The sequence below is a fragment of the Candoia aspera genome, chromosome 4 (assembly GCF_035149785.1).
Source record: "Candoia aspera isolate rCanAsp1 chromosome 4, rCanAsp1.hap2, whole genome shotgun sequence".
In the NCBI taxonomy this organism is placed as follows: Eukaryota; Metazoa; Chordata; class Lepidosauria; order Squamata; family Boidae; genus Candoia; species Candoia aspera.
The window spans coordinates 93039647-93061913 of record NC_086156.1 but is presented as its reverse complement, the minus strand read 5'-3'; the positions used below and the strand labels follow the sequence as shown (position 1 = coordinate 93061913).

Sequence of the window (22267 nt, the reverse complement as noted above, 5' to 3'; positions counted from 1 at the left end):
ATGGTGCAAAACTGACAGTTATAGTTTTCAGGTATGTTCTTGGGGCACATGACAGGAGACCACGGGTAGGGTTACCAGACTTCTGGCAAAAGAAGGACATGTCCTCCTTTTTGTCCTCATGCCCTCCATCTGGCAGGCACAGGCTTAAAATCAAAAATTATCTGGCTTTTTGAGTATCCAACCAGCTGCCTTCTCCCCAGTGCAGTGCTTCTCTAATAAGTGCTAAACACAGGTTAACAAGCTCAGCTCTCCGACCTTAATTAGTTCATTGGTATCCTCTGGCCAGCTTGCCCTGTTGACTGAAATTCACAATTCCTTAATCATTTGCACACTGAAGGCATTTGACTCCTAACCAGCTCTAGCGCATTCGTGAAATTAAAAACCAGTCTTTTTGAGGTCGGAAAAGTAATTTCATATATATGTAGGCCTTCGTACATTTTTTGGGTTTTTTCAGATTTTCACTGTGATTTTGGTTGCAGATGCCAAGAGAGTTAGTGTGTCCTCCTTTTCCCCTTATTTTTCTTCCTTTCCAATTGTCCGTGTCCTCCTTTGCCTGTTCATATATCTGGTAACCCGAACCATGGGCACAAAGCCACAGATCACTCACTCCTGACTCAGGGTGTTCTAATTAACAATATAATATAAATAACTTTCAAGAATTGAGAATTTGTTTCCAGTGGAGGAGGCAGGAGACGTGTGGTCATTGGAGGAGGCATCGGATTTAACCAGCACTCAGTTCTGCTTAGTCTGACATGATAGTTGGTGTCAGGACTGGGTTAAGTGCTCCAAATGCATAAAAGTGTGAGAGCCTTGGCAACAACACAGCCATGACTTTAAGTCCAGGTATTCTGCCAACTTTGGTAATAATCGGAACAGCCCACCCCATCCTTACTTCATTTTAATTGTAAAATCAGATGTATGGCAAAATGGGAAGGTCGCTTATCTGGAAATGCCCCAATTTATTTAAGACTGGCCACAATGTTCAAGTATTAATTTATTCTTCTCTCCATTGAAAAATACATTTTCCTTCAATTTCAGAGAAACTAAAAGAAGAAAAAGGTGAGTAATAAAACGTGTTTTATCAAGCACTGTAAATAATGCAAACCACCTCAGGTTCTACATCCAATATGCACTCCTCTTTTTTTTTTTTTTTAAGAGCCAGTTTGATGTAGCTCTTACAGCATTTGATTAGCAGTTGGGAGACTTTGAGTTTTAGCTTGACTTAGGCACAAAAGCTGGCTGGGTGGTACTTGGCCATTGTCCATCTGTCAGCCATTGGTGACTGCCTTCTTTTCCCTATCTGTGATATTAAAATAGGTCACAGTAGCAGTGAAAGTGAAGGATTAGAACAGTGATGGGCTGTTCATTGGTAAAGTACCATGCCACCTGAAGATGGAATTGGTAAGGATCTTAGCATTTCCCACTAGGTGAAGTAGAGAAATTTCACCAATGCTTTTCTTAAGTCTTTAAATAGAAATGGAGGGTTTCTTATTTATTTGATTTCTATAGCCACCCATCTCAGCAAGTGACTCTGGGAGGCTTGTAAATTGCCCCAATATGTCTATTCTAAGAATGGCCACAATTTTCAAACATTAGTTTATTCGTCTCTCCATTGAAAAATATGTTCTGCTTCAATTTCAGAAAAGCTGAAAAATGAAAAAGGTGAGTCTGATAAATGTATTTTGTTTTGTTTTTTAAATATTCACTATTGGCAAAAAATGTCAGACACTGTAAATAGTTTCAGCCAACCCAGCTTGTCCATTCCATACATATTTCTAATTTTGAAAAAAGAGCTAGTTTGATGTAGCACTTAAAGGATTTGATTAGCACTAAAGCTAGCTGGATGGTACTGGGCCATCTTCCATCTCTCAGCCCAGGAAAAATTTCCAGACAAGCCAGTTTAAAAATGCTGTCAAAAAAACTGATTAAAAATAAATAGATAAATTAAGAAAACCTATTTGGACTTGTTCTTATAATAAAACAGAGTTGGGTACAAAAATGGTCAAAATGCCATCCTTGCTGCATCAGAGGAATGTCTTCTCTGAAGCAGTCAGACATTTTTGCAAAAACAAATGCACATAAATATGTGCTGAAAACACAAATAAAGAAAAGCTGCTGCCTGTGGGTTCAACAGAGAGAGCACTGATTAACTGGCAGAGATAAATGTATTTTGTTTTGCTTTGTAATTATTCACTAATGGCTAAAAATGTCAGGCTCTGTAAATAGTTTAAACTAAGGGTGGTTCTGCATTCCATATTTAAGCAGAGGACCTTAAATGCAAAGGCACTGGATTAGAATCAGAGAGACTCTGAGTTGTAGTCTTGCCTTAATTGTAGTCTTGCCTTAGATGTGAAAGTGGTTGAAATATGTTCTGCTTCAATTTCAGAAAAGCTGAAAAATGAAAAAGGTGAGTCTGATAAATGTATTTTGTTTTGTTTTTTAAATATTCACTATTGGCAAAAAATGTCAGACACTGTAAATAGTTTCAGCCAACCCAGCTTGTCCATTCCATACATATTTCTAATTTTGAAAAAAGAGCTAGTTTGATGTAGCACTTAAAAGATTTGATTAGCACTAAAGCTAGCTGGATGGTACTGGGCCATCTTCCATCTCTCAGCCCCAGGAAAAATTTCCAGACAAGCCACTTTAAAAATGTTGTCAAGAAAACTGATTAAAAATAAATAGATAAATTAAAAAAACCTATTTGGACTTGTTCTTATAATAAAACAGAGTTGGGTACAAAAATGGTCAAAATGCCATCCTTGCTGCATCAGAGGAATGTCTTCTCTGAAGCAGTCAGACATTTTTGCAAAGACAAATGCACATAAATATGTGCTGAAAACACAAATAAAGAAAAGCTGCTGCCTGTGGGTTCAACAGAGAGAGCACCGATTACCTGGCAGAGATAAATGTATTTTGTTTTGCTTTTTAATTATTCACTAATGGCTAATAATGTCAGGCTCTGTAAATAGTTTAAACCAAGGGTGGTTCTGCATTCCATATTTAAGCAGAGGACCTTAAATGCAAAGGCACTGGATTAGAATCAGAGAGACTCTGAGTTGTAGTCTTGCCTTAATTGTAGTCTTGCCTTAGATCTGAAAGTGGTTGAAATATGTTCTGCTTCAATTTCAGAAAAGCTGAAAAAAGAAAAAGGTGAGTCTGATAAATGTATTTTGTTTTGTTTTTTAAATATTCACTATTGGCAAAAAATGTCAGACACTGTAAATAGTTTCAGCCAACCCAGCTTGTCCATTCCATACATATTTCTAATTTTGAAAAAAGAGCTAGTTCGATGTAGCACTTAAAGGATTTGATTAGCACTAAAGCTAGCTGGATGGTACTGGGCCATCTTCCATCTCTCAGCCCAGGAAAAATTTCCAGACAAGCCAGTTTAAAAATGCTGTCAAAAAAACTGATTAAAAATAAATAGATAAATTAAGAAAACCTATTTGGACTTGTTCTTATAATAAAACAGAGTTGGGTACAAAAATGGTCAAAATGCCATCCTTGCTGCATCAGAGGAATGTCTTCTCTGAAGCAGTCAGACATTTTTGCAAAAACAAATGCACATAAATATGTGCTGAAAACACAAATAAAGAAATGCTGCTGCCTGTGGGTTCAACAGAGAGAGCACTGATTAACTGGCAGAGATAAATGTATTTTGTTTTGCTTTGTAATTATTCACTAATGGCTAAAAATGTCAGGCTCTGTAAATAGTTTAAACCAAGGGAGGTTCTGCATTCCATATTTAAGCAGAGGACCTTAAATGCAAAGGCACTGGATTAGAATCAGAGAGACTCTGAGTTGTAGTCTTGCCTTAATTGTAGTCTTGCCTTAGATCTGAAAGTGGTTGATATTGGGCCATTACTTCTCTCTCAGAACTACGAAAACATACAGGCCAGTTTGAAAACATTGCCACAAAACCAGCATGGACCTTTGCTTTTAGTCACCAGGAGTCAGGGTTGACCTGATGGAGCATTACAAAAACAGTTTAAATGGGTGCCAAATTTTCATGTGGCTTTAGAAAACTCTCAGGTTTTCCCTCCACCCCACCCTCCACTCCCCAGGTTAACAAACCAGTCCTGACCAGTCGAGCCATCTTTTTGCTCATCTATTGATCAGGAAGGGCAGGTTCAGATTTGTTACAACTTTGAAACTGCCATGTAGTCAAGTTTTCTGCTACAACTGACCGAAGAATTTGATCATTCTAGTAAACATTTGCTTGATTTTGTTTTTCAAAGAATTAAGTATTTGTGTCTGAAAATGTCAGGTACTAAGAATAATTTAAACCAGTGATGCTCTGCATAGAGCTTTACATTTCAAATTATAAATGAAGGAATGGATTATTGGTAGCATTCACACAGATTTTTTGGCAAAAACAAATGCACACAAATATGTGCTGAAAACATGAATAGAGAGGAGTGCCTCCCCACAGAGATACTTTTTTTTTTTTGTGGCAAGGGAATATTTCTTATTCCAGGAGTGACTGAACCTTAGATGTGATATGAATTGAATGCCACTTTGGCACTCTCCTGGGTGGGTTCAATGGAGGGAACACTAACTGTCCACAGTGGAGAGAGCACTAATTGTCCCATGATATTCCCTGCTGGTTCTCAGCATTTCAAGGTTGGTAGAAGTGAAGACAATGGTGGTTCGGCTTCAATGTGTTTTGAGGGATTGGGGACCAAAATGGTGGAGGTCTGGAAGTCCTGTCCATAAAACAAAAACCTATATAAAAAGTTGTGAATATGGAATAATCATAGGTTCCTCCTAACAGTATCCAATTAATGGTGAGGGGAAATATGGATTGCTGGGACTGCATTAATTACTAGATGGCAAATGTTCAAGATGGTGCTGCAAAATATTATTCTTCGGGCTAGAGATTATCTTAAAAACCTCACCCAAATATTGTTTAAAATTCACTGATGTGATTGCAAAGTTTGATCTTCCACTCTCAATTAACTCTATTTATAGATTTTTCTGTTTTATAATTTGGCCTTTTGTCATTTTCATTTCAGAGATGAAATGAATAAAGATTGGTAAGATTTTACTAGGCCATAGCCAAACAAGGGCATAACCACATAGAAATTGTGGAGGTGGATAAAAAATTTGCAAGAACTCCAAATTCTGTTTTATTTACAGTATGTATGTATGTATGTATGTATGTGTGTGTGTGTGTATGTATGTGTATGTATGTATGTATGTATGTATGTGTGTTTATGTATGTGTGTGTGTGTATGTATGTGTATGTATATGTATGTGTGTGTATGTATGTGTGTGTGTGTGTGTGTATGTGACAAATGTAAAACTCACCTTTTCATAAAACTAATGCATTCATCTCTACTTCATGTGTGTTGGTGCAAAAGAAAAGTGATGATTTCATGAAAGGTATTATCCCTTATATATTACATATTAAACTTACATATTAAACTTTTTCCATTCTTTTTCTCACAGAATTCTTAGATGTCCGTTTCTACAGAGGTGAGAATAATTGAAAAATAACATCAAAGAAGGGCAAGTTAAGATGGTGAACATTTAAGGAAAAGTGAGGAAGGAGAGAAAGTGTGCATATAAGGGAGTGTCAGCCTTACCAGGTAGACCAGACAGGAAACATGACCAGATGAGCTGATTTTACTTTATTGTAAGGTTGTATTAACGGAATCTTGCAAGTCTGAAAGTACTTCTCTCCCCCATCCCCTTTTAACCCAAAAACTAGGGAGGGTCTGTTGTGAGCCTCTTGCCCATCCACATTCCTGCTGTGGGCTAAGCTGCCTTTTATCTGAGTGTTCTCTTGGTTGCATCTCACATACCATTATAGAGAGAGATAAATCAAGTGGGAAAAAGAAGTGGAAAACATGACAGTCCAATACAGAGAAAGAGAGAGGAAATTATGAAGGGAAATTATGTGTCCTAACAGTCAGGAATCACACTGAGACGAGGAGTAAGTCTCTAGTGTTTATTACTGCCACATAAGACAGAAAATCCTTACAAACTGAAGAAGGGTGGGAAAACCCAGACAGATAAACCCCAAAAGTTAAGGTGGGTCTGATCTGCATCTCTTTGAATGGCTGCTTAATTCCTCAGTACTACGCATACGTTTTCCCCCCTGGATAGAGGCCCCCTCCTGCTCACCATCAGTACTCATGACATTATGAGGGGAAAAGACAGAAAACAAGGCTGAGAGAAATTTTAGTTATACCTTGATTCAATTTACATCTACTTTTCTGTTCAAGATGGGGGTGTCCATGGGGGGTGGGGGGACAGTGTCAAAAAAATTCAAGATGATAGCTTTGATAGTTCAGTTACAGCTGCCCATGGACACCCCTGCACTCAAGATGTCTAACAAATTTTATATAGTACAAACAAAAATGCAGGTCAAAACCAAATATTAAATGGTATGTTTTAATACCATTTAATGCCCTAAGGAACTGAATCTTTTAAGGCTCAGAGAATAAGTGTCAAATGCTGCTGAAGGAATGCATTCAGTTAACTACCACCAAATGGCCTGGTAGTCAAAACTTGTCATCTCATCCTTCATGAAATTGTTCAGTCCTCATGTTCGTACTTTATGATCTAGTATTATAGAGGCATTATTTTATCTATGCTGAATTTTGCAAGATATCTGGATTCTGTTACTCACTAAATGAATGATCTTTTATTCTTCTAAAATATCCTTTGGGGTGAGGGTTATCTTCATATCTTTACCTTGATATCTTGCCTTCTATTTGCAAACAATATTTCTTCATAGAAGAAAATATCAGTTTAACTGCAAAAGACTAGAAAAAGTTGAATCCCTTCCCTACTGCCTGAAAGAACCTGCACCATTGAGGTACATCACTTGATGCCCAAGATACATAGACTCTGAACATTCATCACTGATTACAACACTGGGTAGAAGCCTAGTGCTGATAGGGATCACATAATCTCTACAACAACTTATGCTTTTGTAAGAAAATAAAATATAACCAATCAGAAATACTTAGAATAATTAAGAATGGATAAGATGGTTCTAAACACGCTACACTTTATGCATTATCCATCCTGTAGAAAGACTCAGGGATCTTTATCTCAAGTGAATTTTGAGTCATACCAACTAATTTATTAATGATGTGTTGTGATGTCCATTGATTGATTGATTGATTATGTGCCATCAAGTTGGTGTTGACTTTTAGTGATCACATAAATTTTCTACATGTTAATCTGTTCCTAATCTGATGCTTTAGAGTGCACAGGAGCATGAACATAGACCCTGCCTACAACTCCTTAAGCAGCTGCATGCCAAGACTAATTTTCTGAATTATTAGTGAAGCACTGCAGAGCCATATGTCCATTCATATACATCCATATCTCCAAAAGTAATGAAAAGACTTTATAAGGTTGTAAGTGACTCTGAGTTAAGACATTTTCTTTTCTTTGCAGTTGATCTTGCCTTGGACCCCAAAACAGCTCATCCAAGACTGGAAGTATCTGAAGACGGGAAGAGTGTGTTGGACACTGGAAATATTTGTGAAGTTTCTAAGAGTAAAGAGAGATTTGATTCCCATACATTTGTCTTGGCAAAACAAGGATTTTCTGAAGGCAGATATTACTGGGAAGTGGAGGTTGGCCAGAAAAAGATGTGGGATCTAGGTGTTGCATCTGAATCTGCTCCTAGAACAGGGAAGATCACACTGTCTCCTCAGAATGGCTACTGGGTCATAGGGCATGATAAGGGGAAAGATTACTGGGCTCGGACAAACCCCTGGACATCTCTGGATATGCCAAGAAAACCAACAAGAATAGGGATATTCCTAAATATGAAAAGCCATGAAATTTCTTTTTATGATGCTCAGAGGAAACATGAACTATATACCCTTCCCAATGTTGCTTCTGGAAAATTTTATCCCTTCTTCTCAACAGGCTCTGTAATAGGCAAAGAATTTGATAAGGGGACACTGATAATCCCACCATGGTTTGAAGAGGAGGAGGTAGTGGAAGAAAATGAAATAAATAATTAGGGAAGATTTTAGTTCAGATGGGTTTCTTACTGATTAAAGAATGAGATCCAAAAACTGAGACTGATGATAAAATCTCTCCAGTGTACACAGTTTGGAATTCATTTTCCCTGAAGTCGTTTACAATATTAACCCCATATTTCATGTGCTAAAAACAAGATGATACACTTAGGGTATTTTATAACATACAGTTATCCCACTCTTAGAGTCATATTACTACATCAGCTTTTTTTTTTGGAAATGCAAAAATATGTTCCTTCTTTACTTCAGTTAGCTGCTGTCATGTTCACCGTTCCAATGTTGCTGGTACATAATAACGTTTCGCATGTCATTTGGCTGATGCGTGTTTCGTCTGGGAGGGGAGGAGGATTCCATCTTGTGGGATTGTTATATGTTAGCAGCTGGATTGGAATGTGTTTGGGTTATCTTGTGTGTTCCCAGGTTCCTTTCCCAGGACATCAACAGAAACGGTTACCAGCACCTGGGGGGGGGGGGGAGTTTGCAACGGCAGGGCGAGGGGAGGGATTACGTTTGAGCCGAGGGTTTTTAGTTTGTATTTGGCGGGCTTTTGCTCATTCTCAGCTTTCTCTGTATTTGCATACTATTCTTTAATAAATCAGATATCATTAAGTTCCTGCTTGTGAGTTTGAGTCTATTAGAGTAGGCAATCATTACAGCTGCAGTTTCCACAGCCTTAAAGTTACCATAGATTTGATTATAGAATATTTGGTTACAATAGTCAAATAAAGCAATTCTTTTATTAATGCTCTGTAATACCTGCATAAATTTCCTGTGTTTTGTATCTTTTTCCTTCTCTGTAAAACTTTAATCTTGCAGCAGTGCTAACAATCATTGACTGCAGTGTTAAACACTGGTGCTGAAATAAATATGTTATATTAAGGTACTGGCTAAAGAAAGGAGCAAAGATGAGAGCTATTCAGATATATACTGTAGGTCAGAGTGTAATGAGACATTAATCACCACTTGGTCCCAACCACATGGCCACATACCACAAAATCTTTAACCAAGCAGGAGGGGCACTGGCCCAAACATAGGTGGCAGAGCTCACAGCCCAAGGACCCTGTCTTCTTCCATTGGAGTAATTGGCTCAAACTCTTCCTAGATCACTTGGTGAAGTTGACAGATTTTGCTGAAATGGATAAATTGACTTCTTTGCTTAGAGGAAAGACATTGTCTACATTTATTGATGACAGGAAGCCTCTTATGGACTTTTTGCATAAAAATGAAAAAAAATGAACGTGATTTATGGTTTTGATGATTAGATAGGATAGTTATAGAAAGAAGAGTAATATGGTGTAACTGTCATGTTCACTGTTTCAATGTGCGCTGTACATCGTAACGTTTCACATGCCATGATGCTAACACACTTGCTGTTGGGAGGGAGCTGCTGGGAACCTTCTGCCCAGCTTTGTATCTATGTTTATTTTAATGGAATGTGTTTGGGTTATGTGTGCTGCTCAAGGACTTTTCCACCGCACCAGCAGGAGCCGTTGGCACACCCTGGATTGCGAGCCTGGGAAGGTTCTACGGGGGGAGGGATCTCATTTGTACCGAGGACTTTTTAAGTTTATATTTGGCGCGCTTTTCCCATTGTCAGCTTTCTTTGTACTTGTGTACTATTCTTTAATAAACCAGATTTTATTCAAGCTCTTGCTTGTGAGTCTGAGAATATTTTAGACTAGGCAATCATTACAGTAACTTTAGAAAGAGAGGTTAAATATATATTTGTACTTATAACTGCTGTGAAGAATATTGGAAGCCACTTCTTTATATCTTTTTTTTTCTGTTTTTTCTGTTTTTCTTCAACTTCTTTTCTTTTCTTGCTTTTTTTCTTTTTCTTTGATTTCTTTTTCATTTTACCTTACTTTATATTAGTTTGTGTTAGTTTTTATCTTCTTGTTTTAAAGGTTCAATAAAAATTATATATATTTAAAAAAAACCTCTTCCCAAATCATTGAGTTCAGATGTGCCCCAGCCACTTCAAAGGACTTGCTCAGCTGTCATCCAACTTTGAGTAAAGTTGAATAACTTTATCCAACAAATGCCAAGAGTATTCCTGACAGCAGCCCTGCAAAGGGTATCCTGGTCCCTACTTGCCCAGAAGGGACCTGGTCACCCTAAACAGGCTGGTGGCTGGCTATCTGCAGATGCAGTAAGAGCAGAGAACTACATTCACTTTACTGCTCTTATCACCCCAAAGTAAGTCCTAATAAGGACTCTTACCTGTGTTTGGTTGGATTTACCCTTACACTAGTGGTGCTCCATGCATTTCTATTTTGTCATTTTTTCATCATCACATTTGTATTGGGCATGTATTTCTTAATTAAAAGAAAAGAAATGGATGGGGCTTTAATCTATAGACTGACATGCAAGAGAACAGATTCAGGAGACTCTCAATGCAATAATAAGTTTCCTTTTTTGAAAAATAGGAAAAATCGATGATTAAAAATAGAGGTAAACCTCAAGTTTGCTAAAACTCATTTCCCCCAAAAAATGAACTGTTCAGGCCAAAAGAAAAGTAACTTACTCATGAACCTAAATTCAGCTCCTTTCTGTTTGTTACATTTTCTCCACCACAGCTTAAACATCAGTTTCAATAACTAAAATAATGATTCAGATCTGGACCTCCACCCTTGTGCACAAGGCTTTTCATGCTCTTCTCAGCCTGATAACTGAACATGATAAAATGGCCATATTATCAACATATAAAAGTACCAAAATATGCTTCTAAGCTAGCTGAGGAAGATGCAACTCTTTTATTAAAATGAAGTTGTTTTTGTTTATACTATGTACCATATTTTCTATGCTTGTTCTAAATTCTGAGGCACCCAGAGGTGATTTAGAGTTGCGATGTGCCTAAATGAATGAATGAATGAATCAATCAATCAATCAATCAATCAATCAATACCACCTGCCCCTAGCCTGAAGTCTTCACAAGTGCTATGCCCTCCTACAAGTAATCTGTCCTCACCAGAAAGGATCTCTCATTGCTGTTGGAGGTGGCATATGGCTTTCAATAAATCTGCTCCTTTCTACATGACCATCTGAAAAGTTGGCTGCCATGTTTAGTGGGCCATTTCCTATAATTGCAAACTTCAGTTCTGTCACCTTTTCACCCACAGCTTCCACCAATACATCTATTCTTCCACCATTCCTTTAGTACTCAATCATATATGATTTATTGGAAGAGCTACCCAGAATCAGAAATCTTGGGAAACAGCAGATGACATCCATGTTCCCTGCTTCTTCCAGCTTTTCCATTTTAAGCGCCCCAACTCCTAAATTAAAACCTATATGCTGGTCCCACATTCTGAGCAGCACTTTAGGGGAAGATTTGGCTGACCACCAAAAGAGAAACAGACTGCCCCTCCCATGGCAGAAGGAAAGAGTTTGGACTGGAAACATCTCTTGTTATGAACATGGTAAAGACATGGCCCTGCCTACCATCAGAGATCAGAAAGAAGATAAAACTGACATTCCCATAAAAGGAGCCTTTTCTCCAACTGCAATTGGGTAGATTCCCACTCCTGATATCCCAGGGAACTTGACAGCAAATCATACTTTCTGGTTTATTTAGCACTTTTATTCATAATTATACCGATGCTTTTACTTCCTGCACATATTTATCAATTCCACCTTACAACATTAGACCTCCTTCATTCAAATCTATTACATCCTTCCTCTTTCTTGTTTCAGACACTTCTTCCATCTCATCCATTAATTTATTCCCTTACCACTTACTCCTCTTCCATTCCAAGTTGCAGTCTTCCATGAATATTGGTCAGTACAAAACAGCTGCACAGATATTGACATCGTCATTCATTGTGGCTTGATAAACAGGGTTTCACAGAACACTTTTTAGGAAGGCAGAAAAGGTGTGATGTAGATTACCAGCCTTAGGTGAATTTGTGCCATATATAGCTAATTCACTAAGGATAAGCAGTTGGTCAGTTTGGAATTATTTTGGCCCATGTGCCACAAGTGAAACCAAACCCCAATTTTACCCTAAGGATTCTCCCACTATCCTATGCTAGATCTCCTGGAAAGCTAACACGATGATGCTTGCATCCCAACAAGGAAGCATCTGCGATATAGTGACATTCATGCATAAACCTCCAAAGAGAAGAAACTAAACTCTTGGTTATGCCAAAAGATAAAACTACTGACACCAGCACACTCTTCGTTCAGCCTAAGAGTTATTTTGGGGCATATGCTACTCTGACCTTTCCTTCCTCTGAGGTTTCTATTAATACATTCAAAAATATTTTAGCATATTATGTATAGTTAGCTTTGTAGCTACATTTTCCTGGAATGCTTCTGTGTCTTATAAGTCACCACTTTAAAGAAGAGGGTGTTCAAAAATACCTAAATTCCTTATTAAAACAGTGAAAATAATATATTCCAAAAGTACTGATATTTCTTGGTGCTTCTGCTAAGGCATACAGTAGATAACATTGTAAAAGCTTTAGTCCCTTCTGTCCTGAACACTGAACCATGAAGAATGAAGACGTTATCATGATAGACAAAGGTAAACTTATGGCTGTGTTGAGTGCCATGCTGCCTTCTTTATGTTTCCACACCACCCAGCAAGCTGCTAGGGGCCATGCTGAGCTCCCCTCTCTATCACCTACTCGCTGTCATCATATCATTTCTTGATGAATCAGGGATATCTTCTGAAGCTTTGGAAATTGAATTTTTCTTTAACTTGCTCCAGTAATTTAAATGGATAGTGGCGAAAGAAGTAAATTGAACCACATCCTATATTTATGAATTCCCAGTACTAGAGTATATTGCTCCTTTTTGAAATACAGCACACTAATAGGATGATGATTGGGTTAAGCGGAGCTTTTAAAATCTTGCTGCATATTAACTTAGACATACCTAACATACGTAACAATAATAACTCAGAAAACTTGAGTATTTTACCATCAAGATAAAGTGCAGTCTAGAAAATGTATAAATGAGTATATTATAATCTCTTAGATGTAGTCACATGTGGGTGTACACCCTGGAGGAGGGAACGTAGTCAAGCATGCTACAAATGTTCTCATTTCTACTTCTTCCGTGAGGCAGGGAAAAGGACAGTAATGTGGAAGAGAAAAAGTTCATGCACCCCATCTGAAGACCGACAGTATAGCTAAATCATCCTGATGATCCTTCACTGGCTTCTCAGTAAGTTTCCTAAAATCATAATGGAAAGGGAGGGGGAGGTTTCAAGGTCGAGAAAACAGATTCTTTCATTTCTTCCAGTGACTGAACATACATGAGCATTGCCTTAAAATTTGATATTTTTAGAAAAAGTTTTATGTTTGTATTTCACCTAGGAATGTAGATGCTTTGCTATTATGTTTCTCTTTCTCAGCCCAGCATAAGCACGCATGCATAATTGGGGGGAAAACTCTGTACCACAAAGAAAGAACTGCACCAAGTAATAATGGATCCAGGCAGAGCACTGCTATATAAATAACTTTTGGAAATGCATTGTTTTAAACTGTTCCTCCATACCTTTATTTTTCTTACAAATGTAGAAGCAACTTCTGTTCAACATGAATCATTTAAGCAAGTAGATTTGGTGCTATTTATTAGGTTAAGGGACTTAGGAACATTCATTCTTCTTACTTTTTTTTCCTTTGCAAAACACTTATTGGGTTTTTTCCATTGCTGTCAATGCAGATATTGTGTTTGCAACCCACTGTTGTTTGAGTGAAAGTTTTAGTAGTCAAGATTTGGAACTCTGCAGCTCTACAGGTGAGTTTGGGTCTATTTAATCATACAGAGAAATCAAAGACATGTGTTAGGATTACATAACAAGAAAATAAATCTTTAACATATATCCAGACTGGGGTCATCTAGAACTCCTGTTAAAAATGAATAAACAAACAAGCATAAGCAACAATGGTAGGGAATATATGTCACTCAGGGATGAAGTGTTGGATTGTAGAAATAATTTGAGCTTGTTTTTATTTATTTATTTATTTGTCATATTCTTATTACCACCCATCTCCCCCACTCGGGGGACCCTGGACAGTTCACAATAAAACAGTATAAAATACAATAAAATCAGAATAATATCAAGCACTGGCAGATCTAATTCCACCCAAAGGGGACCGGAACCAGTTCTGGCAGGACTAGGGAACCAACCAGCCCCAAGAGTGGCTGTTCCTCTCCCAGCTCCAGGCATGGTGAAAAAAACCAGGTCTTCAGCCATTTCCTGAAGTCCAGAAGAGAGGAGACCAACCTCACTTCCGGGGGAAAGATGTTTATATGGTCCATACAATATACAGTAATTTTGATGCCAGTTCATACTGTTTAATATTTAATGGGCAGCTTCAAAGCAAGCCAAGATTGCTTTGGATTACTTTGCATTAGAAAAAAGTTAGATTTTACAGGAAAAAGCAAAGTAAAATATTCTGCTCTAAGATTGTCCATCAATATGAAAGGTTTCCTAGGCCAACTTGAAAGTCAGGAAAATGTGCAAGGTTTCAGCATCTCCAGATCTCCTTCTACAGGATGAGATGGAATGCAGGATAAGAAGAGAGACAGACAGACAGACAGACAGAGAAGATCTCAATGTGACATTGAGATGTCTGCAGGATAAGAATTTAGGTGGAATGTCACAAAAGACACAGAGATCCATTTTAGCCTCCACATAAGGTTGTGATATTTTTGGATGCAGTGAGGAGAGCCATTATCAAGATAAAGGGCAAAATGACAGTGGGTGATCTGAAAAAAAAAATCCTTATATATTGCATTCCATGTCCATCTTGGAACATGTTCACAAAATAGTAAGCTGTCTATTATGTCAAAAAGGAAATGGGGTGTTGACTGTAATGTTTTGTTGACCATAAGGATGCACTTTAGTCTCCAGGGTTTATTCCTGATGCTTGGACTGACCCAAGCACTGCCTTTTAAAGACTGGAACTGCCTCTTCAGCTGTGAACAATCACAATGACTGGCCCAAAATGAATAGAGAAAACGAATAACTCACATGCCATCAGAACTTTGTGTACATTCCCTAAAACAAATAACTGAAAGTAATATACAATCAAACATGTATATCTGAAAAATGATATAAATAGCTGAGGTGATAAAAAGATCAACCAAGAATGAGACAAAAATAACCAAAAAATCTGATTCCGTGGAGTCCAGCAACAGATTCTCTGCAGAATGGTCCATGGCCAGATCTAGGAATGGGAATGGGAGGGAAATCTGAATCTAATTTTGTATTTTAGAATGGCATTAAAAGCAAAAACCAATTATTCAAAATTCACACGTTTCTAGATTGGGCAATGCAATTCATCATAAGTTTATCAAAAATATTACAGATAAAAAGATGATGTGTGCATGTGTGTGTGAGAGAGAGAGGTGGATGATAGAGGAAAATCTATAAAAGGTAGATATGTAAAAATTCCTGACAGAAATTAATAATATAGAAAATAGTTGGTAAAAATGAAATGGTTGATAACACTTGTATGTAAGGGAAGGTATGTTTATTGAACTGTGCAGAGTGGTATCAAAATGAATGTAAATATATTTCTTAAAAAACTCTTTTAAAAAATGTGGGTATAAACCAATCCTGAACTTACATATTGAGAAAATGAGAGAAACTGAAATTGATAGATGTGTCCATTCTACCCAGAAGTCTTTGTAATCCTTCATGGTATATCAGTATTTAGTCTGGTGCTAGTTTCATTTCTGCCCTATTCCTTTGTTTAGGTGAACTGCCAGCTCCTGAGCTGTTTCACAATGCAGGATCTGTTCATCCTGGAGACACAGTCTCACTGTTGTGTGTGCTTCCTTCAAATAATAGCATAACAAGATTTTTTTTCTGCAAAGAGAAAGCCCTTGTTTCAGCCCAGAAACCAAAATCCAGCATGGCTGTGTATAAGTTCAATATTTCACAAACCTCTTCTGAACAATATTCCTGTGGGTACCAACATAAGGAGGGACTAAACCAACAGAAAAAGTCTGTTCTCAGTTTGTCCTGGAATCTGACGGCCCCTCCAGGTAGGAATGAACGTTCACTTCTTCGTGCAATATTCCAACTTTCCTTCAAAATATGCCCATAATCGCAACTTTGCTGCTGATTTTGCTACTGATTTCAACAGGCATCAGGATTAACAACAAAACGGATTTGAAGAGATGTGCTGCTTATCTCACCCTATGTATTAAGAGCAAGCTCTCTTTAGCCATACCAGAACTGTTAATGCACAGACTGAAAATATTCATAAGCATGTACAAAATGTAAAACTGGTTTTTGAGGGAGGGGAAATAAGTACCAAAGCTGTCTAATGTGACGTATGGTTTCAGTGAATACTGTCTGACTTTCGAGGGAGCAAACGAAAAACTGGGTGGCGACAAAGAATGGAATAGAGTCTCCAAATCAAGGGCATGGCATCACTGCTTTGCTAAAATCTTCTCCTAGAACACACAACATGGCAACAATTTCTCACAGAACTGTCTTCTGATTCTGGGAATATTGACTTTCTTTCCTAAAACAGTGCAGTAATTACTGAAATATTGTTTGCAGTTGCTATGAGATTTTGGATACTTAGTCATATGTGAAAGACAATGACTAAAAAAGCGGTAGGCAACAGGGCCACACACCGGATAGTATCTTTCCAGTGCTCCCATTTCTGTGTCCACTGCCTATTTAACTTATTTACAAAGCAGTGCTATGTCTGAGTTAGTGACGATGTATAGGAGGTATCCGTGCTGCTTTGCTTACATGACCCTGAATGTTCAGATACTGATATTGGGATGAATGCGCTGTGTTGCCGGCCTTACTTTATACATTTTTCAGAACATGACTAGCCTTTGAATTGCTATAGAAATATATGATAGGAACACCTGGTATTTTCCTAGACTCTTTACTGTACTTTGCAGTGTAGAACCCATTCCTATTTTTTTCGGCAATTGTAATAAATAAATGGGACTTTAACCAAGGGATCATAATTTAGGTTTTCTTTGTCCCTTCATGGACCTTTCAGCTGTGGAGAGCCATCCCTCCATAAAGATTTCTTTAGAAGAGTTGCAAATTCAGAATATGTCACAGGAGCCTAAACACAGATGTAATGTTATGGAGATCTTCATTTCTGTGCTATTCTTAGCCTCTTTGTAATCTTACTCTTTTTTTTTTTGAGTAGAGGATAATTTCCATTCCTGTCCACCATGTGAACATGATGAGATCAATGGGATTGCAAGTTTCATTGGTGAGTTACAACAGTCATTGGATGATGGCTTTAACACTGAAGGCATTGATTATGTATATGTTTGCATTTCATTCTTCTATCCTAAATAATATAATGGATTCCACTGAATATTTACCTAAATAGCTTGACTATTTTAAAGACAAACTAATGGAGAAGTGCCTGCCTGGATTACAAAGTGCTGATTCTACCTCTGTGGTGAGAATCAAGGAGTGATACTTTTTCTTCTTTGATCTAATTGGGATTAATCTTCCTTTCTGTAGGTGAGAAAAGTTGGATAACATTGGGAGCTCTAAGCTTTGTCATTCTGATTCTGGCTGCCTTGACTTATCACTTGGTAAGGAAAGGTGAGTGATGGTGGCAGAAAAGGAAGAGAGATAAGAGGTTGGAGGAAAGTGAGGTGTGTGCTACCAAATCTATTCTGTGGTCTTATAATTGTGGTCCAATTATCAGTGCTGATCCATAATCTCAGTATGTGAGAAAAACTGGGAGTGAAAAATGAAGTTGTCCTTCATGTTCAGAGATTGACTGGGGATGGGATACTGCTCTTTCAATAATCTCCTAAAGAATTAAATGATGTATTTATTCATTCATTAGTGAAATACAAACCCACAGCACAAGTGTGTGTGTGAGAGAGAGAGAGAAACAGAGAGAGAGAATACAGTGAAAAAGAAAATCTAAATATATTAGGAATTAGGAAAGTAATTTTTGTTACAATTACATAAACTGAATTGAAAAATCATCTCTTCATGAGGTGACATATACCATATTTTAAGAATATAATTCAGCATCATATTAAGAACTTTAACAACAATATTTATTCCACAAATTGCTGAAAAATGGTGAAGAGCTTCCTGCCATTTTGGGTGGGAAATACATGAAACTTTTAGAGGAAGTCTTAACAGTGGGTTTTTTCTTGCTTAATTAAATGGATAAAGGAAAACAAGCAAACAAAGTAACAGGCTGCACACTTTCCCCATCTCAGAAAAAGCAAAAAATCCCGGGCCACCTACATGACTGACTGTGGCTCCTACCATGCCCAAGAGAAAACTGATTCCTGCTCCTTTTTCTCTTCTTGTTTTAGCTCTGTTATGTCAGTTAAAGGAGGAAGAATCAAATCCTCAGACCACTCCTTCTTATGATAGGTAATATTTTATCATAAACTCTGTAATTGATTCTCTTCTTTAAGGGCTAATCTAGAAACATGAAGGTATCAGAAGCTGTGGGTGTAGAAGTGACATCCAACCTCCCCACTACCCCCCATTAGTTTAAGGCAATGTTCCTCAGCCTTGGGTGGCTGGCTGGAGAATTTTGGGAGTTGAAGTCCACACAGCTTAAAGTTCCCAAGGTTGAGAAACACTGGTATAAGGGAAACAGGTAAGATTTTACAGCTGCAAGCATCTTTGGTATTTAAACAGCATGTGGTTACCGCATTCACAAAATGGCTACCATGGTGAGTAAGGTTCCTCACAAAACTCCTACTAACCAGAACAGAAACTAGACTTCAGGCTGTTCCCTATTCACTCAGTGGGCCCTTTGAGGGTCTCAGAAGTGCTCCTTTAAATCACATAATCCTGGGAGCTAGTTTTTTGCTTGTGGCAGCTTTCTTGCTTCTTTATTTCTTTATTTCCTTATTTGCTTCTTTATTTATCACAATAATTTTAAAAATCAGATGGAACCCTGGTGGGCATGAAGGAATATATCTGGGTCTGCCTTGCTGCCCAGAGCTCTTGGATGGGCTCTCCTAAAATACCATGTAAAATTATTGGTTCTTCAATTGACATGTGTGGTGTTGCCTTTAATGGATTGGCAGAAATGAGTAAGGAATGGTCTTTATTTCCACAGAAAGCTTCAGTCATTGATTTAATTATTTTTCATTTTCTACTGGTGGTAAAGATACAAGAAGAGGCTCGTTTGATTTTTTAAAAGGCTGAGGCAATCCTCTTAGCAGCAGCTGTGATATGACTGTATTATATGAGAACAAACATGCAGCTTCAGCACTTATGAATTTAATAGATGATGATGATGATGATGATGATGAACTTAAAAACAAATGATGATGATGATGATGATGAACTTAAATACACATGCATTAAATATTTTCAGTAGAAGACAGATTTTTCTGTGGTTATTTCTAATTCATTAAACCTTCCATTTCATGCATTTCTTCAAATACCACAAAACTTGGTTTTGATGAAATGGGATTATATATAGGACTTGTTGGTTATTCCCACTTTACCCACTGTAGTTCGTAAATCACACAGCCAATTCGGTGTAGCTTTGAGCAACACATAGCTACAGTGTTTTTGCAAGATTGTTCTGTACAGCCTACACAGGAAGGCTAAGATTAGAGTGGTCTAAAGATTAGAGTGGTCTAAATTACTGCAGAGGTATTTTTACATGCTTGTATTATATATAGCATTTGCTTTTTCATTGATCTGCCAGCTAACTGCACTTTCAAGACTGCTTGACATACAGGCTGTCTGTCTTAATGTATAGGCTGTATATGCCTCTTAAGAGCCTTTAAACATGGCACACAATTCAGTTGTGTTTAGACTATGATTACATATTTCAATAAACTTAACTAAACACATTTCAGTTCATAGCAATTTTTTTTAATTAAGCATGTTTACATTAATTTAATTCATTAAATGAAACTTTACAAATGACATTGTAAAGAATACAGGAAAACAGGCTTTCATTAACACAAATAAAGAAAGAAAGCATTTTCCTATACCTGCATCTTTCAACCATTTAATTCAATGAAGGCAATAGAACACACTGAATCATGGGAACTGTATTTTCAGTGAAGGCAATAGAACACACTGAATCATGGAAACTGTATTTTCCCAGCAGTTTCATTAACTGGTGGAAACGTTGAAAAAAAAAATTGCAATAGTTACCATTTTCATTTTGTTTTTCTTTTCTGGATAATGGAGGGTAGTAAGGGTGAGGAAGAAGAAATGGCTCCTCTTTAGTCTCGCCGCTCACTGCTAATTAAATGGAAGAAAAGAGAAAGGAACAGGAAATATGTTTGGGTTCTTGGATGGCCGAAATGGCCTTGAAGCTTAGTATAAGAAGATACTAAATTTATCTTGAAAAAAGTTGGTTTTGATATAAGTAGCATAGGAAGTTCATTTTGCAAAATTCACCCCTCCTTTTAAAGGGGGTTTCCAAAGTAACATCTTTCTCAGAACCTACTTGAAAAGGGTTATCCAGCACCTCTGTGATTCTTATTAGGAATAGGACTATAAGACAGACTGACAATATCCATAAACCTTTGTCATCTTTGAGATCCAGAAAGTCTTTCAGAGTGTTAGTGACTGGTTATGGTTCATTTGGGGAAGGTTTATCCTAACAATGAGTGTGTGTGTGTATGTTTGTGTGTGTAGACATACATACACATATACATACTTTTTTTCTCAGATGGCAACCTTGTGGGACTCCATCAAACCGAGGTGAGTAATTATAACAGTTAATTCTATTATTAATTGGCCTAAGGATACTTAGCATAGTAAGCCTAATACAATCTTCATTTATATAATGTAATATATTCTGTTTTTAGAATATTCTGTTAGTCATTTATCTTTCCTCTGGCTCCACATATGCCCCAAATTTACTTGAAAAATACCATGAACCTGATGGAATTCATGAAAAATGTGTATTTTAGATTATTTCTAGTTAGAAATTGTGAAGACATGCAATCCCTTTCTTCTGTAACAATTGGACTGTAATGACTCTACTAATTTCCTGTTGTTTTAATTTCAAAGGACCATCACTCCAGAACACAGAACTTTCAGTTTATGCAACCATTGCTAGAGTGTAAGAAAATATTTATCTTAGGATTTCAAAAACGTCATATGTAGATGCCATATCCTTGAAATGGACAGATTTTTAGGGAATTAAATATCTGGAAGTGCTGGAGAAAACTGCACAGTTTGGAAACCATATAGTTCTGGAAAGATCTGGATCAAATGAGCCATCTCTGTCTTCCATGGCCTTATTCATTCTTTTCCTGCCCATAAAGTTGTCAATATATCTGAATACTCTGTGTGTATTCCCTTTTTTATCTAACTCTTGCCTTTCACAGCACATCCTATGGATGTTATACACACATACCCATATATTTCATACGCACAAAGTAAAAGCAAAAGCATAAAAATGGGCTTATATATTTATATATTCAAAGTTAAAGCATCAAAGTGAAAATATATTGGAGATAAAACCAACGTTAAAATTAAAAAAACTTGTAGCCCCGTTATTCTCTAACTTTGCTTCCTAAACAAACAAACCAGCAGGCCAGCTACCCAGCCTAGAGTGTATTGCTGTATCTTAAAACTGTTTTACCTAAAGTGACTGGGGAAATGATGAAACAGTGCACTCCTGAAGTTATTTAAGAAAAGAAAGACAGGGGGAAATGGGCAGTCCAGAGAATGAAAAATAATAATAAAGTAATAATAACCATTCTTGCCGTGTGCTTTTTTTTATTATCCCTTTTATTTAAAACAAAGATGCATTTTATATTTTCAAAAAATATATTATCTATGAATGGGCAGATAATTACTGAAATTATACAATTAATTAGTAAATTCACTGCTTGGTAAAAGATACCAAACAGAATATAGAGTACACAGAGTTGCTTTTACAATATACAAAAGAAGTATAACTTTTTGAACTTTATCTTTTTTCCTGTCTTCTTCTTTTTTTCACCTATTTGCTGTGTTTTGAACCAATAAACTTTTGCCTGCGAAGCAAAAAATTATCACTGCTATGCCTCTGGAAGACCTTTCTTAAGAAATTAACTTCCTAGAAGGAGAAAATCAACAAACATACAACACTATTTCTTTCTCACATTCATACATTTCTTGATGAGAATGAGACAATGAGATAATGAGATGCATCTTACTTTTTTGCTCAAAACTAAGATATCACTACCCGGGCATAGACAGCCAGTTTGATATAGGGATTAATGGCACTTGGCTAGAAACAGAGACTGTGAGTTCTAGTCCTGCCTTAAGTACAAAGCCAGCTGTATGACTCTGG

The 22267-nt window shown here is 37.1% G+C and overlaps 1 protein-coding gene and 1 long non-coding RNA gene across 4 annotated transcripts; both read left to right on the top strand.

Annotated features, from left to right (window-relative positions):
- Positions 1–5417: 5417 nt before the first annotated feature.
- Positions 5418–7543, top strand: LOC134497367 (uncharacterized). The gene is made up of 2 exons (XR_010067906.1): positions 5418–5481; positions 7420–7543. It is a non-coding gene; the product is annotated as an uncharacterized LOC134497367 (long non-coding RNA).
- Positions 7544–12357: 4814 nt separating this feature from the next.
- Positions 12358–21268, top strand: LOC134495513 (uncharacterized). 3 transcript variants are annotated; one of them, XM_063301008.1, is made up of 9 exons: positions 12360–12543; positions 13096–13187; positions 13689–13763; positions 15732–16022; positions 17162–17227; positions 17488–17571; positions 18309–18369; positions 20651–20682; positions 20995–21268. In XM_063301008.1, the coding sequence occupies exons 2-9, from the start codon at positions 13166–13168 to the stop codon at positions 21048–21050; spliced, it is 687 nt and encodes a 228-aa protein (XP_063157078.1). In that variant the 5' UTR covers positions 12360–12543; positions 13096–13165; the 3' UTR covers positions 21051–21268. The 3 variants fall into 3 exon arrangements, with proteins under 3 accessions (XP_063157079.1, XP_063157078.1, XP_063157080.1); XM_063301009.1 differs by lacking the exon at positions 18309–18369 and having other exon boundaries at positions 12358–12543; XM_063301010.1 differs by lacking the exon at positions 17162–17227 and having other exon boundaries at positions 12361–12543.
- The last annotated feature ends 999 nt before the right edge of the window (positions 21269–22267 follow it).